At 39.1% G+C, this 20,603-nt stretch overlaps 1 protein-coding gene across 2 annotated transcripts in view; it reads right to left on the bottom strand.

Moving 5' to 3' along the window:
- Positions 1-3,781: 3,781 nt before the first annotated feature.
- tnn (tenascin N) overlaps positions 3,782-20,603 on the bottom strand; it is a 48,795-nt gene continuing 31,973 nt past the window's right edge. Inside the window, exons 10-18 of one of the 2 annotated variants that reach the window (XM_080483859.1) lie at positions 19,019-19,282; positions 16,853-17,116; positions 13,111-13,241; positions 11,802-11,940; positions 11,421-11,572; positions 10,589-10,685; positions 10,305-10,469; positions 8,609-8,772; positions 3,782-6,238 (exon numbers count right to left, since the gene is read on the bottom strand). In XM_080483859.1, the coding sequence (XP_080339985.1) occupies positions 6,089-6,238; positions 8,609-8,772; positions 10,305-10,469; positions 10,589-10,685; positions 11,421-11,572; positions 11,802-11,940; positions 13,111-13,241; positions 16,853-17,116; positions 19,019-19,282 (1,526 nt within the window). In that variant the 3' untranslated portion in view covers positions 3,782-6,088. The remainder of the gene's footprint in view (positions 6,239-8,608; positions 8,773-10,304; positions 10,470-10,588; positions 10,686-11,420; positions 11,573-11,801; positions 11,941-13,110; positions 13,242-16,852; positions 17,117-19,018; positions 19,283-20,603) is intronic. The other variant, XM_080483860.1, reaches the window with a different exon arrangement.

Genomic DNA, 20,603 nt, shown 5'->3' with positions numbered 1-20,603 from the left:
CATTACGCTTGATATTCTCCCTCAGTTCGGCCTGTCCTGATGATGTGAACACTGTTGCAGAGTTTCTTTCCTGTTTTCTGAGGTGCAGTTGATAAACTCAATTGGTTCTACTAAAGCTCCACTAATTAGTTGGAGGAAGATGCTCAGAAATCTGAAGGTTAGCACTTTGTGAAAAAAGTGGATTTATGAACATATGACAATGAGAAAATGCACCGATAAAACAGCTGAGATAAAACACCCATGTGCAGGCAGCTCTTATTAAGTGACGGGAGGATATTTATTTAGGGCTCCAGTGTGTTGCAGCAGCAGCTCTTAAGGGGGACTGGAGAAATCACCAGGCCGCAGGACCCTTACTTGATCAGAATCAGCATTGCCTTGAGTGAAATGTGTCTTTCATACTAGCAGTCAGAACCAGAAGAACAGATCTACTGTTGCATAATATCCAAATACGACCACTCGGTGAGTCTGGTTTACTAGGATTCTGTATTAAAGCATACTAATTGGCATGCTCACAGGAATGGATTGCAATTTGCAAAAGAGTTTTGTGTGTACGAGAACCTGCTAACACAATAAAAATCTGCATGTATCATTTCCATGAAACGTAATTAGAGCATCGCATCAAGTTATTTAAAAAAACAAAGCAAAACAAAAAACGCATAGAAGAGATGATCGAGTGAAAGATCTAGGAAGTTGTAGAACAACAACAACAACAAAAAGATATCATGATGAAGTCTGCAAATAAAAGTCATGGAGGGTCAGCCGAGGAAGTACCTCCCACCAAAATAAAAGGGGCATCTTAGATGACATATGTTGCACCGTAATCTATTTCATCATCCTCCCAGTAGTTTAACACACAGCATATTTTAACACACTGCATATAAATGAAGGCCAACATTCTAAATGGATTGAGTGAGTTGTTAAGCACATCTGTCGAACGGCATCATTGCATCTCATTAAAAGATCAGCTGCAGCACGTGTGAAAGGTTTAATAGCATCATATAGTGACTAACAGCTCCATGGTGTCAGGAGGGAATAAACAATCAGTAGCCCCAACCCACAGTCGTGTTACACTAATGTGTCCCCTCATCGGTCTTAACTGAGCATCTTGTGGGGCACACCTGACAATTCAGCCAATCATGTTCATTGGTCTGAGACAAACCTCGTTTTTCACGCTCAACAAAGCACAATCATATGGAAACATGGTCACGTGGTAACAGTTGCCTCAGGGCATTCCCATACAAACTGCCCATCAGGCTACGGCAGGCTGATTACAACCACACAGTCATTAAACTGTTAAATTATAGTACATTTTGTCTCATTATTGCTGTTTAGAACTATCATAGCTGTCACATGCACATAGTAATGAATATATACGTAGTTTAGCAGACAAACTACTCATCTGCTGGAATGATATACAAGTTACTTGTTATCTTGATTGAGTTGTTCCTTTGTGTTCACAGTTAAGTTGGATATTCACAATATACATAGATAGATATGAAACACATTGGCAATATTGACATAGTAACCTTAATATCACAACTTTATCTAATGTTAAGGCTGAGATTGGGCTCAGCGAGCTGAGATGGGCGGCAGCTTTCCACCAATAAGGAACTAAACTAACATCACTTGCTGTAATTACATTACTAATTTCACAATAGTAATCAGTTTCAAGCTTGTTACATCCCCAAAACTCTCGTTACTATACTACAACATGTTATCCACAACACCATCTGTGTGTGTTCTTGCATGTGACGTGACAGCGAATCGTTTTTTTTCACTCTTTCCATTTTCGTCTCACACTCCACCCCTTTAAACAAACATTCCCTTGTTGCCACATTACCGAGACGTCTCATGGAAAAAACGCATCACGCTGAGCCCAAGACGTAAGTGTCAACTCAAGTGACACAGACAGACAAATGTGTGTGTCAGCATGCTTATACTGCACTCTCTATATGTGCACACACGCACGCACACACACACGCACGCACGCACACACACACGGGAAAGATTGAAAAAGAAACAGAGAGAGGCGGTAAAATGCTACTTCTCCTCCTTTCTGTTTATCCTGGCACACAGCACACCACTTGCCTCACAAAGCAACGGCAGGAACCAATCTTCTTAAAGTAATTTGCAATCACTGTGGCTGAAAAGGCCTCTCGCATCAATGAGCTTTTGTAAGACATTTCATTTCAAAGTTGAAATGAAACGTTATTCTCGAAATGTTTGCTGCCAAATTTCAGGCTGGAGCCCTCTCAAACACTCATTTGATTTTGATGAATAAACACTCACAGAATATTATCATTCCACTTCCTCATTTGGCTTCTTGGACGGATCGACACCCCTCCCAGTTTCATTGTTGCTTGAATGCATAATATCTTTCATCCATATCTGCTTGTGTTTGTGATGCGCTTTTATTATCCTTTCCGTGCACTTTTAACAGCTGTGTGAAAACAGTTCCTGCCCAGGCTGTTTCCGTGAACAGATTTTGGGAATTGGGGAAACTGTTATGAGACCAGACGGCGAACAGTTATCAGTTCCTGCAAGTACAGTTGCTCAACTCAGTGTGACACATGCATCGGTCTGTAGAAACCCTGTAGTTCTAAAAACAGAAACACAACTACAGACATGTATAATACCACACTCAGGGTAAAGAAGGAGTAGTTTGATTTATTGGTGTTGTCAAAGTTTAAAAAAAAAAATGAAACAATCAAAGACAAGCTTTGCAGGCTCTAAAAAAGAGAAAGGATCTCAGCTTGAATTGAGTGGAGTTCAATCAGTCAATTAGAAATATATTAGTAGAGTGGATATAGCCCCAATAACCAAATAAAAAACACAATACATTTTTTTGTGACATGCAACTCTACAATCATTGCTATGATATAAGTCTTCGCTTACAGAATATCCAAAGACAGCAGACGAGTTTTCGAGCACTATGGATGCTTTTTGAATTTGTGAGATGGAGTCTTTGCATGTCTGAGGTGCTCTTTACTGCTTCCTATTGGCCATTATGACATACAGCGTTTAGTCGGTCGAATGCTATGTTCTAATGCCACTAAACTCCTGTTTCTGCAGAAAGAGTCCGACCTTAATCCTGAAATAACTCCTCCTGACAGCAACATGAATGATCCAACACTGTTAGTGACACTTACAATGACAATTTATCTCCACTATATGATGCAAAAGGAGTATGACATTATAATTAACTTACATTTATCTGGAGTAACTCGTATAACAACTGTAATGAATTACTAATGATCAATAATCTGTATAATCAGAATGACGTATGATCATATTAGCTGTCAGCTCAAAGCCTCACTTAAATTTTGAATGCACACATTATAACACACCATGTTGGTGAAATCAGAAAAATTACCATGCATACACTCATTGGATATCTAATCAAATTCTTTCTAATTCTAATTCATTTTGACAATATTTGCATTTTGTAGCTTCTGTCACACCTGTACAGCATTATATTTACACTTTGCATGTGTCGTTTCCGTCAGCTATTTGTAAAGATCTTTATTGACTAAACTTTTAATTCTGTTTCGGTTAAAACTCATGATAGGCTTGTAACATTTGTACTAGTTGAATTTGATTATCGTTTCTTTTTTTTCAAAACTGCTGAGAAAATGAAGTTGTAGAAATCATAATGTCTAGCATAAAGCAAATAAAATCCATTGGTTTGACTGGAAACATGTGAACACAATAAGGGAGGGCCAACAGAGCATTAGTTCAGGTTTTGTCGACAGGAAAAGAAAAACCACCATGTCGTCATGTAACAAAAATTTAATGTCTTTATTTATAAATGGCGGGATGAATATGAATGTGCAACTATTGTGCCAGTTCGACGATACAATTAGTAAAAGAAATTATTAATATACATTTGTTTTGCCCGAAGTGAGGATCCTACTTCCTGACCTTGTATATGCTGATGAAGGAGTAGACGAGTGAAACTTTACAAGCTATGAAATCTCAAAAAGAAATCTTTCAGGGGGAGTAAAACATATGAGAGGAAGAGAACACAAATCAATTCTGGCAGATTAGCTGAAAGGTTGATTGATGAGCTCTGTCTTTGTCACATAAACCGAGTTTGTAGGGGAAAAAAAAAATGTAATTAAGTAACGTCAAAGTCAAAACAGTATTAATAACTGCTGTCAGGTTTCCCGATTGAACACACCAGTTTGGTCATTAAGTTCTCGGGGTTGGAGCAAACAAACTTCATTCTTATTGACATGTGATATAGACGCATCACAGTGATTGATATGAGCTGTCACCGCCATATGAATGTAAAGCAGGAGCAGTATGGCTAATCCAGACAGCCGTCTGTTGTTATTCTCGGGCTCTCCCCGTGCAAACTGATGCAATGTGACAGTGTTAGAGGCTCCGTGGCAGTTTAATGTGACGAAGACAGACAGCTTCAGAATCGATAAACTCAGGGCACTAACTCCTAATAGTTTGCACCTGATCCATAAACAAAGCAAAACAAGCCATCTTTGACACTTTCAGTTTTACATTTATGCCATCAAGACAACACCACTATACAGTTCATTTCAGCCGAGGTCGTGGAATAAACAAATATAATACAAGTAACTCAGGCGCGTCCTGAGGTTAATAATACAAATCAAATAAATGCAGTAATTGGAGGAAAAAGTTTTTGTTCTTCAGTCTACTCTTTCCTGATATATAATTAAAGTTTCTAGTATAATCAGGGAAAAGCAGTTTTCAAAATGACAATTATACCAAAACAACAACTTCAGCAAGGTTCTTAATTACCTTTAAAAAAAAATCATGCTAAACGTAGAACAGATAATAAGTTATGAGTGTGAGATTTGTCTTTTTTCCCCCCATAATGTTCAAAGATCTGTAGAGTTGTAGCAGTGGTGAATGGGGATGGGTATCAAAAACTAGTATTGAGTTGGTAAATTTAAATAATGTCATTTCAAGTTTGATATCATGCTGGTTTTAGTCTCTCACCTGTCCACAGACACAACGTGAGGCCACACGATGAGTGCGCATTAGAAGAAAAGAGGACGGCACAGAGAGACACAGCTGAGTGGAGAAGGCATCACGGAGTCATGAGGTCAACGCACATTAGAGCAGACAGGATGCTGTGGAGACATGGAGATAGCATTGCACAGTGTGGAGGACACCATGGAGACACAGGGTCAGCAAATATTAATGCTGAAGACGTGAAGTCATCGCCGATTAGAGGAGAGAGGACGACATGGAGACAGGCGTAGTGCATGGCGGAGGACACTTTGAGACACAAGGTCAGCGCACAATACGAGCTGAGAGTGAGACATGGAGACGATGGAGTCGATGCAAAGCACGGCGGAGAGGACAAAATGGAGATAAGACATCGAAAAACAGAAGGGCCTACACAATAAATCTGAAAGGAAGCCACAGAGACAAAATGCAAAAGCAGAGTGTGGAGGACATGGTGGAGACATGAGATCCGGAGCAGAAAGAACAACATTCAGACACAAAATCAATGTAAACAGCAAACAGCAGAGCTTAGACGACAACAAGGAGACGCAGGTTCAGAGCATGACAGCGAGTGGATGGTACTATGGAGACATGAGGACAGTGGACATGAGGGCACACAGGATGCTGTGGAGACATGAGGTTAGCAGACATAATATAACTTCATAATATAACGTATATGTGTGTGTGTGTGTGTGTGTGTGTGTGTGTGTGTGTGTGTGTGTGTGTGTGTGTGTGTGTGTGTGTGTGTGTGTGTGTGTGTGTGTGTGTGTGTGTGTGTGTGTGTGTGTGTGTGTGTGTGTGTGAGATCAGTGTCTTGCTGCACTATACATCTGGACACTCAGATGTCTCCATGAAGACACTGTTTGATAAATAAAAAGCCTTCTAGTATCTTGGAAGCAAAGGCTCATCTCTATTATATTTCAACGATTAAAGAAAATCCTGAAACTTGGGGGAAATATTGATGAAGTTAGTTAGATTGTTTAAAGGTTTATACCCATTCCCAGTGGAGTACCATCACGTGTGTGTGTGTGTGTGTGTGTGTGTACAAGACAAATCATAGCAGGGCCTGATGACTGGTTGTAGGATTTAGTTGCAGCTTCTATTTCTTTTGGAGCTTTGGATCTCTGCTTTTCTCTCTGGCCGTCAGCGATCGCCTCTTCCTGCTGGACAGAGCTCCCACTGGTCGGATCTTCATCTCGGTGAAGTCGAGGGACACTAGGTGGCCCTTCCACGGCTCCCAGTTCACTCCCTGGAAGCAAAACAGCAGATTGAGATGGAAAACAGAACCAACCATGTTTAGAGACAGACATGTAGCGTGGAGAGACGGCGTCTTGCAGACGGCGGACAGACAGAATGACAAACAGTAATAAACACCAGCCTCGGGCTTCATTTCATGTGAGTACAAACTTGTTTTGACTGTTATTGCATTTTGCCGACAAACATTGCAGGAGACATCTGCAACAGCAATATTATGGATGAAATCTCGACAGGAGCAGAGAAATCCCCCGGCATTTCCTTCAGTATCAGTCTCCCTTAGACATAATAACTGTTGTTGTTACCCTATCAGCCTGGTAAAAAACACTTATGGTTTATAGCTGGTGTGAGAAATGTGTTTTCTTATCACCGCTGATGGATTCTGGCCATTTCTGCAACACCTCAACAACTGTGAAAAAAAACAACTGAGGGTGGGCTGGAGTGAAGCCGTCTCTGATTGCTGACCAGGGAACAGCCTCCAGGGGGGCGGATTTTGTTGTCTTGGCACAAAAATGCTAAGGAGCCTTTTTATTCTTTTTTTTTTTGTTGTAATCCTAAAGAAGCAAATTAAGTCTTTAAGGTTGCAAAACAACTGTACAGATGTTTGCTTACTACAGTCATTTTGGGCTGTGACGGATTGGAATCAGCAAACATATCAAACCATTGTGAGAGCAATACTCTCGCAATTGTTTTTGTTGTTTTAGCAAAAAATGATTTGGAAATATCACAGTAATTATTATTTAGGTACTCCTACCGAAGGAGCTGTGTATAACTGCATTATTTCTTTATGTGGCACTGCTGAGTCACTACATTTTTGCCTGTTTCTTTATTGATTCCTAAATACTGAGATTTCCAGTTTTGTATTTCCAATCCAAACAGTGCAAGTTGGCTTGTTTTCTAATGGCAGAAAAACCCCTAAACCTAAACCTAAACCTCCTGCATGAAATCGCCTTACTTTAAATAGTACTGCATTGTGTACTTTTAAGATGCACCTGAACCCCGTCTGCGTTTACGGTGTTAAATAATTTGATCTTATAAGCAAATTGAAGGCATCATTTCGGTATATTCTTCAGAGGAAACGACTGTCAGTCTTTTTAGAGAATGATGCGGACAATTTGTTTATGAATGCATCTTTTTGAAGACATGCAAGTGGTGAAAATGATGTACAGAAATAACCGGTGTGGGCAACGGTGAGGAACTGCTATCAGTGGAAAAATATCAAAAAAAAAGTGGATGAGTTGTGCTGCTCTATGTATCCTCTGGTCCATCGATCCCCCTCTCTGCTGACAACCTTTTAAGCACTGGCAGGATCAACAAACTATCTTAACCTCCTAAACTGACTTAATGAGACCTTGCCATCAGCTCTCATTTAATCATCAATCTATCTTGTATTTTTAGTTGAACCTTCAGTTTCAAAGCACTGGAAGTGAGATTCACGCAATTAAAAACTGTATCCTCACACGTTCACATTTTTCACCTCGGCAAGCATGTTTTTTTTAGATGAATGACAAAGTTTCTGATGTGTTTCACATTAAAAGACGCCGTTGCTCAGCGGCGTCACGCTCCAGAGGCGACAGAGACGACTGGTGAGAATCTGCTCATTCAGGGGGTCTCTGAGCTATTTGTAGCATTCACAACACTAAATGTAATATATGTCATTTCTGTGTTCTTGTATGAAAGTAGAAAATCGTTCAAAAAAAGCATCCTGTTTGTCTAAAATGTCTCACGAGAAAATATAGTGTTTGAATTAATATAGACTCATTACAGGAAGGCAGCCAGAAATCATTTTCGTCATAAAGGTTATCAATCTTTTATTGTTGTTAAGTACTGTCTGCAGTTTCACTGCCTGTTTCCTGTTCGCTGTTTTCAATTAACCTCACTGATTTTTGCCATAAATTTTTTACTTGCAATGTATTTTGAATACCAGGTCCAGAGAAATAATGGAATTGTAATGTGATAATGTAAACGTTTGATTTGTCACACTTTAAGTGCTTAATTGATTTGGTGAATGCTAATCTTGTCAGAGAATGGACGGCATTCACATTGAGTTTGTATCCAAATCACATCTGTTTCATCTATTCACACAGTGACGGCTCTGATCTGCCAATGAAAGTCATTAGTGTTGTGTTCAATGAGAAAATGTGGACAACACTGTGATTACTGGCTAAACCACTCTGCTGCTGTCTTTTTGTTTTGCCCCCCCCCCCCTCCACATTTTCAGCCTTTAAAAGACCTTTTAATGGCCCATCTTAGTATAATTAGATGCAGCTGAAACACACCTCATCACAGGCTAATTAACATTTATTTGCGTGTTTGTGAGCCAATGAACTGCAGGTCAGCGATGCAGAGCCGCGTCCTCACTCACCAGGCTGTGTCTGTTGTCGTCCCACTTTCCGTTGATATTGGCCAGGTGACAGTTTTTGTACCACCAGGCACCGCGGTGGGTCAGGGCACAGTTACCCAGCGCGATGTCATTATCTGAGTCAATGGTGGTCCAAGGCCGGCCTTGGTGGTAGGTCATAGCGTCACCTGAGAATCATCAACAAAATGAGGAATTTCAAGTTAGTTGTGCAAGAAATCGTGATTATTCTGCTTAGATTTTTTTTTTTTACATTTCATCTGACGGGGTGGAATTTCAAATAAAGCCAAATGAAGAGTGATTCAATGCTGTGGGACATAATATTTCTGGTGTATGCAGACACAAAGTCCCACTTGTGTCCATATATGTCTGGCTTCCAAAGCCCACTTAACCCTTTATTGTGCAAGGGACTCTTATTTGTAATCCACAGTTACAATTGGAAGTTAATGAGAGTAATACAATACATTTTAAACTGTTTTAAGCAACAATGACTATGGCTGTTCTTGTACGGGAATATGTGAAAACGTGGACAAGAATCAAAGATCCACTCTAAACTTCTCATATTAGCATAAACAGCGTTCAAACCATTTGTGCTTTTCTCAAAAAGTTAATATCTTTCTTAGTTATTTGAATTCTCATGATACAAATGAAAAACTTTCAAGCATTTTCATTGTATTAATTATCACCTTGAATAGAAAAAAAAGGGGAAAATATCTCAAGTTAAGAAGTTTTAGAATGATTCAAGATATACACCAGATATTTCACTGTTCTGCTTTATGGGCTAAAATTAAGAATAAACGGAGCTTGAAATGCCTGTTTTTGGTATATATGTAATATATTGAAAATGTATAAAAGCTCAACAGTTTGAATTACATTTTGGAAAAAACTTCACTTTTTTTTATTACCTTTTATTCAGTGTATTTAGTTAATTTTCTTAAATGACATCACATTGTAGGGTAGTTGTATAAAGAAAGTGATCACAGAATTGTATAAGTCATAGGTCTCCAACGTACAAATTTGTAAGACAAATTTGATTTGTCATTTGGGAAACCGATATGAATTTTTATTTAATCAAAATTACAGATACTCGAGATTGATCAACTGTTTTAACAACAAGCTGTCAAAAAAAAACATAAACTGCAATGTTGATTTTGGCTTTTGACCAAGCTTTTATACGTGAATTGTCATTTTAACAACTTATTAAGAATTAAAATAAATGCGCATGTTTTTATTTTTTTGATACGGTATTATTGCATTTCACAACTTTTGAAACACATGCGTGTGATTTTAAGTTAATAATCAAATCACATGTTTTGTATTAACACACTTTGTATGTTTTATATCTAAAAACAAACATATTCACTTCTGTTTCATGGAAATTCACTACATGAGTAAATGCTACTAGACATGAGCTTTTTCGTTTTGTGAAAGTAGTAGAAGGTGAAACACTGGAAACCCCTGGTATAAGTATTAATTAAGGAATTAATCCAATTGAACTACATTTTTAAAACATTACAATTTTAAAACACTGTGTGTGTGTATATGATCGTGTCCCACAGCACCATGAAGCCTAATTTGAGTTGTCATCAGTTTTTCTCAATTTTATTTGACAAACAGGGAGGAAAAGCTTGCGCAACGGCCTGTATTCACATTCTCAATTATTTAACATATATATATAAAAAAAAAAGACTGAAATTCCCACCTGCTGTCCCTCTGTATTTGCCAACACTGAGTTTGAACTTCTGTTTGACCGGCGCGATCTTAAAGTCGTCGTACACGGCGTAGGCCCTCTCTGAGCCCAGGCCCAAGTCGAATCTCACCTCGTACCGAGTCGGAGTGTTGGTGAGCTCATATATCTTATCCAGACCTGAAGAGAAAGGCACACAGAGTGAGAGACAGACTCTGCTGTGCATGTTTCACCACCTGCAGAGACTACGCCTCCCCACCTATTAAATGAAAAAAAAAAAAAAAAATGAACCTGCTCACCGATCCAGAATTCGTCGGTCATGTTGCCAAAACCCGCTATGTACTGCTTCCAGCGTTTCATAAAGTCCAGCTTGCCAGTGGTACGGCGCTGAAGCACCTGAATGCAGAAAGCACAAGGTTGTTACTGACAGAGGTTGCACAAACATTTCAAAACATTTGCTTCGGGTTGTTAGTTATCATGTCCACCACAGAAATACAAGCAGTAAATGTGTCCGGGTGTCATGACCACCTGACGATTTTCAATTGCATTTTCATAAAGCTCGAGAAAAAGGCTGAAGCAGGGAAAGCTCTGTAAAATCCTTTTAGTCCCATGGCTTAGTCAAGCTACGAAAACTGGATTTGTTTCCCATAATGCAACTTCATCGGGATTATTTTTAAAAACTTACTTCAGAGGGGATAAAGACATTACACTACGTATTTCAGCGGCTGAGTGGCTCTTTGAGTTAATGCTGGGTAAAGGGAACGTGACAGTGTTTACTGGTATCACAGGGGCCCCTTTTAAACAAAGTGAGGGTCTAATTTACCGCCTTCTTCTGCTTTATTACCACAGTGATTAAAGTTACAAGACCATCACAGCAGAGAAAACATGGACATAAAATACAAGTAAGCAAACTCTCGCTCAGTGAATCTCCCAAAACTCAAACTCAAAAACGCATTCTTTCGATAACAACCAGTATTTTTAACTATTTAACTATTACTTTTACCATTATTGCTTGTTGTTTTCTCACAAATCCCAAATTATCCATGTTGCTCTCCTTCGATAGTGTCTTTATGGATAATCGTGTGATTATGATTATAAAATGTGGAAAGAGGCTTGTTTTAGTGAGCTTACCACCCAGCCGCCTCCATCAGTGTCCATGTCACAGTAAACCTCGATGGGTTTCGAGCGGTCATTGTTAATATAGATAGTATAAATGGCACTCTGCATGTTTCCGTTCTTCATGATCTGAAGACAGTCCATGGGGAAGGGGTACTGGACGCCAACTGAGGAAATAAGAAAAACATCACCACAGTTTAGTTTCTATTCATAACATGACATGACATTTCCAACACAGAATAATAAGACAAAATGCGGTGAATGATATCCAACCTGGGATAAACTATGATTAAAACAAAGCTGGTCAAAGCAAAGCCTGTATCGTATTACCTTATGAATACTTCCCCTGTCAATTGAATGAATACATTAGTATGTAGTTAGGTGGTGTGTGCATACTTGTTTTGAAGACGGTCTCCACCACCTTGCTCCTCTTGTTTCCCCTGTATGCAATAATGCTCACAATGTACCTCTTCCCCGTCTCCAGAGTGGATGCAACGAAGCTGTTTTCATGGGCTCGAAGCTGCTGCTCAACAGTCTGATCACAACACAAAACAGAAAATCTCACTGCATCACAATAAGCCAACAAAAGGCTCCTTAAGTTTCTGATATGAAAACAATATTCTCCATGAGAAAAAAAAAAAAGAAAGAAAAAAGGAACACATGTTGAATACTTCACTTATGTTCTTATTGAAAAGCACTTTTTTTTTTTTTGGAGGGGTGGGTGGGGGGGTGGGGGGGTGCAGGTGTTTCATTTATGGCCACAAGAGGGCAATGTTTTACATATTTTAACATGCCCCTTTAGCATGGCTCTTTCTCAGCCAGTCATCGTAATAGTCAACACCCCACCCCCACCCCCCCACACACACTTTGCTTTTACACAGTGGATTTATGTGACCTCCTTCTCTTCAGGTGTGCCACTTGCCATTTCTGTGATTGTGTCAAAAACAAAAGCAGCACAATACACTTGACGCACACTAATTCTGCTCAGCTCTTGCACGTTAACAAGAACTGTTCTCAGTGTAATTCAGAGCAGTAAAAAACAACCGCAAACTTCAATCTTAAAAATTAATAATTATACTGTTTAACGGAAGAATTCATGCTGTACCGGCTCATTTAAAAGCTGGTGAGTGTATTATTGTATCTATAAAAATGGATCAGCACCATATTGTCATAAGACACTTTTCATTGTATCTTTAGCATCGTACTCTATATATACATCTTGTTCATCTTACTAATATTATATGTCATATCAATGAACTGATAAATTGCAACATCTTTCAATTTATAACGTAAATCAAATAACCTGAAGTCTGAATAGAAATACTAGGACAGACAATATTTTAGAAAGAAAAGCCAAAAACAGCCCCAATACAAGCAATTCTGATGTAATGCGACTGAAAGACATCCTGGAGGTCCAGTTAAGAATGAAATGGTGCTTATTGTGCTTTAAAAACATATTTAAAAACAAAAAGAAACATTTGCTATTTGTTATTAAGATTATAATGTTATCATTTTTCCCTTAGGATCAAATTGTGTTGCGAACTCATACACGTTGTAATAACAGGTGACAGACAATGCTTTCACTGTAGGGATGACCAGAAAAACTAATAAAGAGATCATATTTCTAAAAATGGACCAAGATGTGTGAATAAACAGTCAGTTGTAGTGGTGATCGGTTCAAGTGAGTGAGTGAGTGGTTATGTACTTCCATGCTGCCCATTTCATCTCTGTAGGTGAGAATATATCCATCAATGTCAGCCAGCGGAGGAATCCAAGTCAAAGTGGTCGAGTCCATCGTCACATGTGTAGCCTTCAGGTCCTTCGGAGAGTCTATGTCTGTCAGCATGAGTGTAAATCAAAGTGGATTATTAGACAAGGTATTCATGGAATAACTGATCTGCCCTTTAAAGATCCTTCTGGGTTGGGGATATGAAGGGTTTTGCTGCTGCCTTCACCTGACTGCTTTATACACAAGAACTACCAAGTTGAATCTGTCATCTTTTGTTAGTTTGTGCGAATCTGTCCTATTTCCATTTTAAATGGTGCAAATATTACCATCTTTATTCATTTCTCTTTATTCCTCTGACGAAACTCAACTATTGAGTGTAGGATTTGTCTCGTACCCAAGAGCAGAAATGACCACCATCTGCTTGTACTGTCACCATCTCCATTATTTATAAGCTTTAGTGGCTTAATCATGAAACAGACGCTGAAATAATGTGTCTGTCATGTAGAGCTCTGACAGTAGAAAACTGGCCTGGAACCTCGTGATGGTTTTCAGAAATGAGAGGAAATGTGCTGTGCTGCAAAACACAACACAATCTTCCATCTTCATGCAGGAATGATCAGAACATCAATTTCACTGTAAGCCGTATAAAAGGTGTGAAAATCATTGGCAGCACTGGTATAATAAACCGAAATAAACATTCCTGAGAAGCCTGCCACGCTCTGAGATGTTGGTTTGAGCCCGTTTTAACTGACATATTAATGGCGCTTGTTACCATCCTCAATAAAGCCCCAAATGTAATAACATTCTTGTTTATGTATCCCAGATGATTTATTTTGAACATAACTGTCCTGTTTGAACCCACGGTTACTGACGGTATCTGATGAGTTACGACAAGCAAAGTTTATACTCCAAAACTGGGCCGTTTGCAACCTAATTGAAAAGGCTCCAGCTTTCACTTAGAGCTCCCCGGAGATTTTACACATCATCTCTCCCACACAAAGGTACCCGTGTTGAGTTTTTTAACACCACAGTGAGTTATGAGACATACCCGTTGACCTGGATTGGGCAATACGAAGCATTTCCTGAAAGAACAGGACTTTTTGTACTTCCTGTTCCTGGGACCTGTTGTCAGTGTTGACTTAATAGGAAACCTGCTAACCTGAAATTTGAAATGCTAAAGGCGTACCCTGCGTCTCACCCTGTGCTGGCTGGAAAAGGTCCAGCTCTGTACAACAAAGAAGAAGGAAAGATTGATGGATTACGATTAAGGATTGCACATGATGGTATTAGTTTAAGCTATCGAAGCAAATTTTTCTGAGTTAGTTCAACTAAAAAACACAATTTTTCTTTAATTTCATGTAAAATCCTGAAAAAAAAAACCCAAATGGAAGCTTTAAGACACTACTACAATTTAAAAAGTGAAATGAGTGACTACTTCTTGTTTTTCTAAGATAGCATGAACTTTCTAGATCCTCTGAGCTGGTGAGTGATGATTCTTGTGATACTTTTCTGTTTTTTAGTTAATTTAGAAGTTCGTTGGATAGCAAAAGCCCTGGGGCTTGCGGTTACAAAAACAAAGTCTGCATTTGTCGGGTCAGCTGTAACAAGAGTGTAGAAAAGTGGTTATTTTCATTTGAATACCTTTATACTTTTCTTAATCCAAACTTTAAAGGTGTGTGGATAACAGTTAAATCAATAAAATCTGAAAGTTAAGAGAGAATAATCACACAATTCAACCCCCCAAAAAGCAATTGCAGATCTGTTCTTCCGTTTTATAAATTATCTTGAAAACTGCTGCAAAACAACCATGACTGATGTCGGTAGCTTCTAAAGCAAACGATGGGACTAAAAAAAGAAGAAAACAAACAAATGTGAGCGACAGTTTCTGTAAACGTGACAGCAGAGATTCTGTCATGATGATTTGTCTTTGCTGTGGCTTCTGTCCGGTTCTGCAAAGACGAATACTGTCCTACCAGCGTTTCATAAGATCAAACTTTGTGGTACGGAGCACAATTTCTGGATTTCAAGACTGAAAAGATTAATTTGTAAATAAGTGTATATGAGTTTATTTTTTCCATTTCGAACATTTAGGGAATTTGAAATTGCAGTTATGTGGAATTTTATTGTTGTGATTGCTACATTTTGCGACAACAAAAGTTTTTTTTGTTTTAGATTTTTTTTATTTTTTTTTAGCTTGCTTATTTTGAAATTATATGACAACCAGGTTACATGATATTTTTAAATTAACCCACAATAATCTTTGCAGTCCGCCCATCAAGCCGTTTTCTTCACAGGCAGTCAAACACATGCCATACGACTGTGAACTGGAAAAAAAACAAAAAAACAAAAAAACAAAACATGGACACCAAGTCCACATGGTTGTTAAAACTGGGGATATTCAGTTGTGAGCACGTGCAAACCGCTACTCCACCGTGCCCATTTTTGGTACTGTAAGTTTAGCATAGGAGCTATGATTTCCTGAAATGCCAAATAGACTTTTCACACAATTAGTAATGGTAGTATGTACAAATAGAAAAGCATACATAGTTGTATTGGAGTATATAGTTAAGCTTTTAAAAGTATTATGGTAGCAAACTTTGTAATTGCATTTATTAAACTTAAAGTAAGTTTAACACAAGAAATAATATTAAGGGGACATTTCTGTATATGTTTTTTTCTTTTCTTTTTAATCTTAACCTGCTTTTATCAAAACATTTTCAAATTCTTCAAATCCCTTCACCTATGGCTCCTACATAGCGTCTGTTTCTGCACTAGTTACTATTCTAAAGGGTAAACTAATGAGTTCCTGCACTTTCATCACAAACTCCCACATGTAAGTCTGGCAAAAGACTGGAAAGGTTTTCATCTGAAACAAGATGACCAAGGATCTATTTCCTAAACCACTTAACCCCTCGACCCCTGTGAATGCCAAGCCTCGCTGTGTCGTCATTAAAAACAACTTAAAGGAGTCCTGTACAACTGCAGGAATCCCTGACCTAATCGAATGCTTTTCATCATCTGTATACAAATTACCGGCTCAATAGGAGTGAAATTACTGCACTTCTTGTCATCACTTGGAAGTGAGCGGTTTTCCTCCATCTGCACATAAAGCTGCTCCAGGAGGGTAAACGACTGTATCTGTGCTTCTGTGTTAACCATAAACCCCCTCCCCACTAAATTATGGCCACATGTAGCAGACCCCGGCTGAGTGGAAACTCTTATCAACGGTTTCAGACTAAGATCATTTTTTATTAACAGTTAATAGAGCAGTAAGTTTGCGCTTGTATATTTAACACCACCTGGGACTCATTACTGAAAGGCAGCATTGTGCATTGATGATAATGATTATGGTCTCACTTCTTCAAAACAGTCTGCAGTTGAAGTACTATAGGGTACCACACAGCTCTTAAGAGATTTCCACGATAACCATCTTTGGTATGCTAGGCATAGAAGGATTTCATAGGTTTTATTTGTTTGACTTTTAGTTATTTATTTCACTGTAATTGTTTCATCTTATGTGTTTAAAAATGTTGGTTAAATTATGTAGCATTGAAGATGGGTAAAACATTAGAGAAAATCAGCTTTTAATTGGAGGATAGAAAACAACCTGTTGTTTTGTTAAAGTGCACAATGTATGGAGAACAAATCTTAAAAAAATAAATAAATAAAGAGTTTGAATTTGCAGGAAGAAAAATGTGCCTGTTCAGACTGTATTAACCTGTCTCAGCTTGTGTTGAAATCTTCCTGGTGGCTTTATTCCCCTTGGTGGCCCAGACGTAGACAGTGTAGAGGACTCCAGGCCTCAGGCTAGACAGCGTGTAAGAGGTCCTGTCGGACCCAACTGGGATTTCCTCACTAGAGCCCTCAGAGGAGCTATAGGTCAGGATGTAGCCATCAATTTCTGCCTGGACTGGATCCCAAGACACGGAGAAGCTGGACTCTGTCTCGTCTTGGACTAAGAGGTTAGCAGGAGCATCCAGTTCTAGAGGAAGACGTTAGTGAAGGTGGATTAATACGCTACTCATGCAAACTACAAGAGGAGTTGTTTCATCTCGCACTGAGAGTGGAAATGAAATAACTCCAAACAACACAAATATACAAGCTTTAGTAATCATTAAACACTAAATACATACACATATCAACATTTTTGAAATAAATTAGTAAAGTACAGAAAATGACCATAGTACAAATATCTCAGTAAAGCAACAGTATACTGCTCCAGAGGGGATCTGTAGCTACAAAATCTGTGATTTATTCAGTGAAAGAAGCCCGTTCTCAGTGTGATGACAGCAAATGGATGGACTCCCTCTCAGACCAGGAACGTCCACATCTTCCAAGAAATTGCATTCTTGTTCTAATATAGAATTTATCATGTTTGGGCAGAAGTCATCCATTTTGAGTAGACATGCTCACAGATTCGGACTGATGCATAGTTGTAGATTTTAGTTAAGCTTCTAAAAGTTAAGCTCTATCCTGGTATGGCTGAAAAGAATGCTTTTATTTTTTTCTGCCAATAAAAAGTCTTGGCTCTTTTCATGCTGCAGGATGATATGGATGGTAGATGGAGAATGCTTGAGGATGACAAAACTGAGTAAGGAGTCCTTCTGGGCTTTCTTTCATCCCCACTGTCATAAAATGTCTTATCCCATTCAAATAGAGTGAGAGAAATGCAAAGGTCAGGTCAAATGCCGCCGTGGCAATTCATCCATTTATTTCACTCTGCAGTGTTGCTGATAGCAGGTGAGCAGGTGAGACCAGAGCTCATCAAACATTTCCACCAATGATTCTGGAGCTGCAAACTTGATATATGGGGTCAGCCACCTTGGGGACTAAAACTCATGAGGTCCTCACCGGTGGTGCCGGTAATAAAAGCGGCGCTATCGCTTGCAAATCAAGGATGAGGCCCCGTCAAGCACCTTTTGTTTGGACACAAAACCTTGCCAACATCCAAAGTTGGTTCACAAAGTTTCACATTGCTGATGCAAAAAGTGGTACCAAAACTTTTTTCCCATGCTCAGATGCTGTGAGGGCGTCATAGTCTTGCAAAGATTGCAAAGTCAATGTATCCCTCTGTGGGCTGAGCCAAGGTGAGTATTGACCTCTACCCTGCACCGACCATGGAAGCCGAATAAGTGCAGTTCTCCAGGACTTTGACATTCATGCCAGCAGCAGGGACTGAGTCAACGGAAGCGAAGAGTATCTGAGAGCTCATCCAGGACCTCTTTAGTTTCATCCAGACGGTATTCCAGTACGTCTTTGCTCGGTTTCATATGACTCCGCTCTCCAGACCCTCATAATCTTCTTTTTCTTCACTCACAGCCCCCTCAGAAACACATTATATACTCACGAATAAAAGGAAAATGTTGTCATGAGCATCTTCTTTGTTAAAATACTTAAGTTCTCCCACATGCTTGCGGAGTTCAGTCCAAATGATTGAAGGAAGGGTTTGTTAATCTAAAATTAACAGCTACTCAGCCAGAGTAACAAATAAAAGGGAGACTGTTAGGTCACTCGGAAAAACTAACATTGAGCTCTGAGTCTCTCTTTGTACCAGGATAAGCTCCAGCCATTGCATGGGACTACTGAGGAAGTTATTTGGGGGAAAGGACGTCTGGGTTGCTCTTCGTGACCCAAAGAAGAAGTTGGCAAGTGGGTGGATGAACCAATGGAGGAATACATCGGAAAACTGCTTTAAACAAACAAGCACAGTCTGATTGGTCTACCATGTGAGACACTTTTTTTTTTTTTTCCCCTGTCGGAGGTGCACAAGGGGCCCTTGTTGTCCTGTCAAAATAATTGTAGCTACAGGCTACTTGTAGCTCTGAGGTATTGAACATGGATATATACCCAATGAGTGATTTGTTTTGACAAAACGGTTTGACACCTGTCTCTGCTTGTGTTGATATCTTCCTGCTGGATTTGTTCCCCTTGGTGGCCCAGATGTAGACCGTGTAGGGGCGCCCAGGCTTGAGGCCAGTCAGTGTGTATGAGGTACGGCCAGGCCCTACTGGGATTTCCCCACTGGAGCCGTCAGAGGAGGTGTAAGTTAGGATGTAGCCGTCAATGTTTGCCTGGACGGGATCCCAAGATACGGTGAAGCTGGACTCTGTTTCATCTCGGGATAAGAGGTTAGCAGGAGCATCCAGTTCTAGAGAAAGATGTTAGTGGAAGATATTAATGACAAAACTACATCGATGCAAAGCCCAAGGTGCAGATGGGTGAAGAATTAACGGAAAAACTTAAACTTAGAAACAATCATTTACACTTTTTTCAATACCAAAGCTGAATGTTGAAAAACGTTATACACTTCCAAAAAAAAAAAAAAAAACGGATTCCTGATTGCTGTAATAAGGTAAATGTCCACAGCAAACCTAAATTACCCTTAAGTCACAGAGTATCATCTCTTAATATTGTTTCCTAATGTTTCATCAATATGTACTTTAAAAATTTTTTTTTATAACAAATTCATAAAGAAAAGAAGTTATCTTTTAACTTTGCCACAAACTGTCCAAAAAATAAGTTTTTCCTATAATCCGTCACCCATCTACATATTTGGATGTTCTTACTCACTCAAATTAAGATATATAACTAAATGCATCACAAAGACAAATCGACTTGTAGGACAGTTGCCTTCATGACTCCATCCAAGTTATAAAATATCTGATGAATGTACACATAAATGGTTATAAATTAATTTACAGACATTTTATATCCGACAATATTAGACAGAGAATCATGTTACAATGCTACACACAGTTAAAAAGATTTACTTTACAATTGATGAATAGTAACTCGGATGCTTAAAAGTTTTGGTTTTGAACGGAAAGCTGCTTGTCTGAGAGAAGTCTGAGCTTGTGCTGAGCTCCTCTTGCTGGCTTTGCTTCCTCTGACAGCCCAGATGTAGACGGTCTCGGGCCTCAAGCCAGTCAGCATGTATGGGATACTGTCAGACCCAATTAGGAATCCTCACTTGAGCCCCAAAACTATTGGTGAGGATGTAGCCATACATTTCTGCCTGAGTGCAATCCCACTCCACCCTGAAGCCAGACTCTGTCTCATCATGGGCCAAATCATTAGTAAGAGCATCGCGCTCTGTGTGAGAAATTAACGTTAGTGGACATGATTAAAAGACAACACAAACAAAGTAGACTCAGTAATGTGAAGTTGAGTCTGTATTCAGTGTATAAGAGGTTCAAACGGTGTGAGTATGTTAAACTTGGATCAAACTGGATGGAAAGGTTTTTCAGATAGATGCGTTTTAAACTTTTCCAATATCAGCTATGAAGTCTGTATTAAGCATTTTCTGCTAAATCCAAGTTTGACATCAAGAGGTGGTACTCAGGGTGAACTATGAGCTATGTTAAAATCATGCAAGATATGCAGCAGCACACTATCGGTTTCACTAAGACTAGACTATGAAATTAAGTTGTCAGCGGTTGGACGAATCACGAAAGTTGAATAAATCGCTT

Source organism: Lipophrys pholis (assembly GCF_963383615.2).
Source record: "Lipophrys pholis genome assembly, chromosome: 1".
NCBI lineage: Eukaryota > Metazoa > Chordata > Actinopteri > Blenniiformes > Blenniidae > Lipophrys > Lipophrys pholis.
This window is presented reverse-complemented; position numbering and strand designations above follow the sequence as displayed.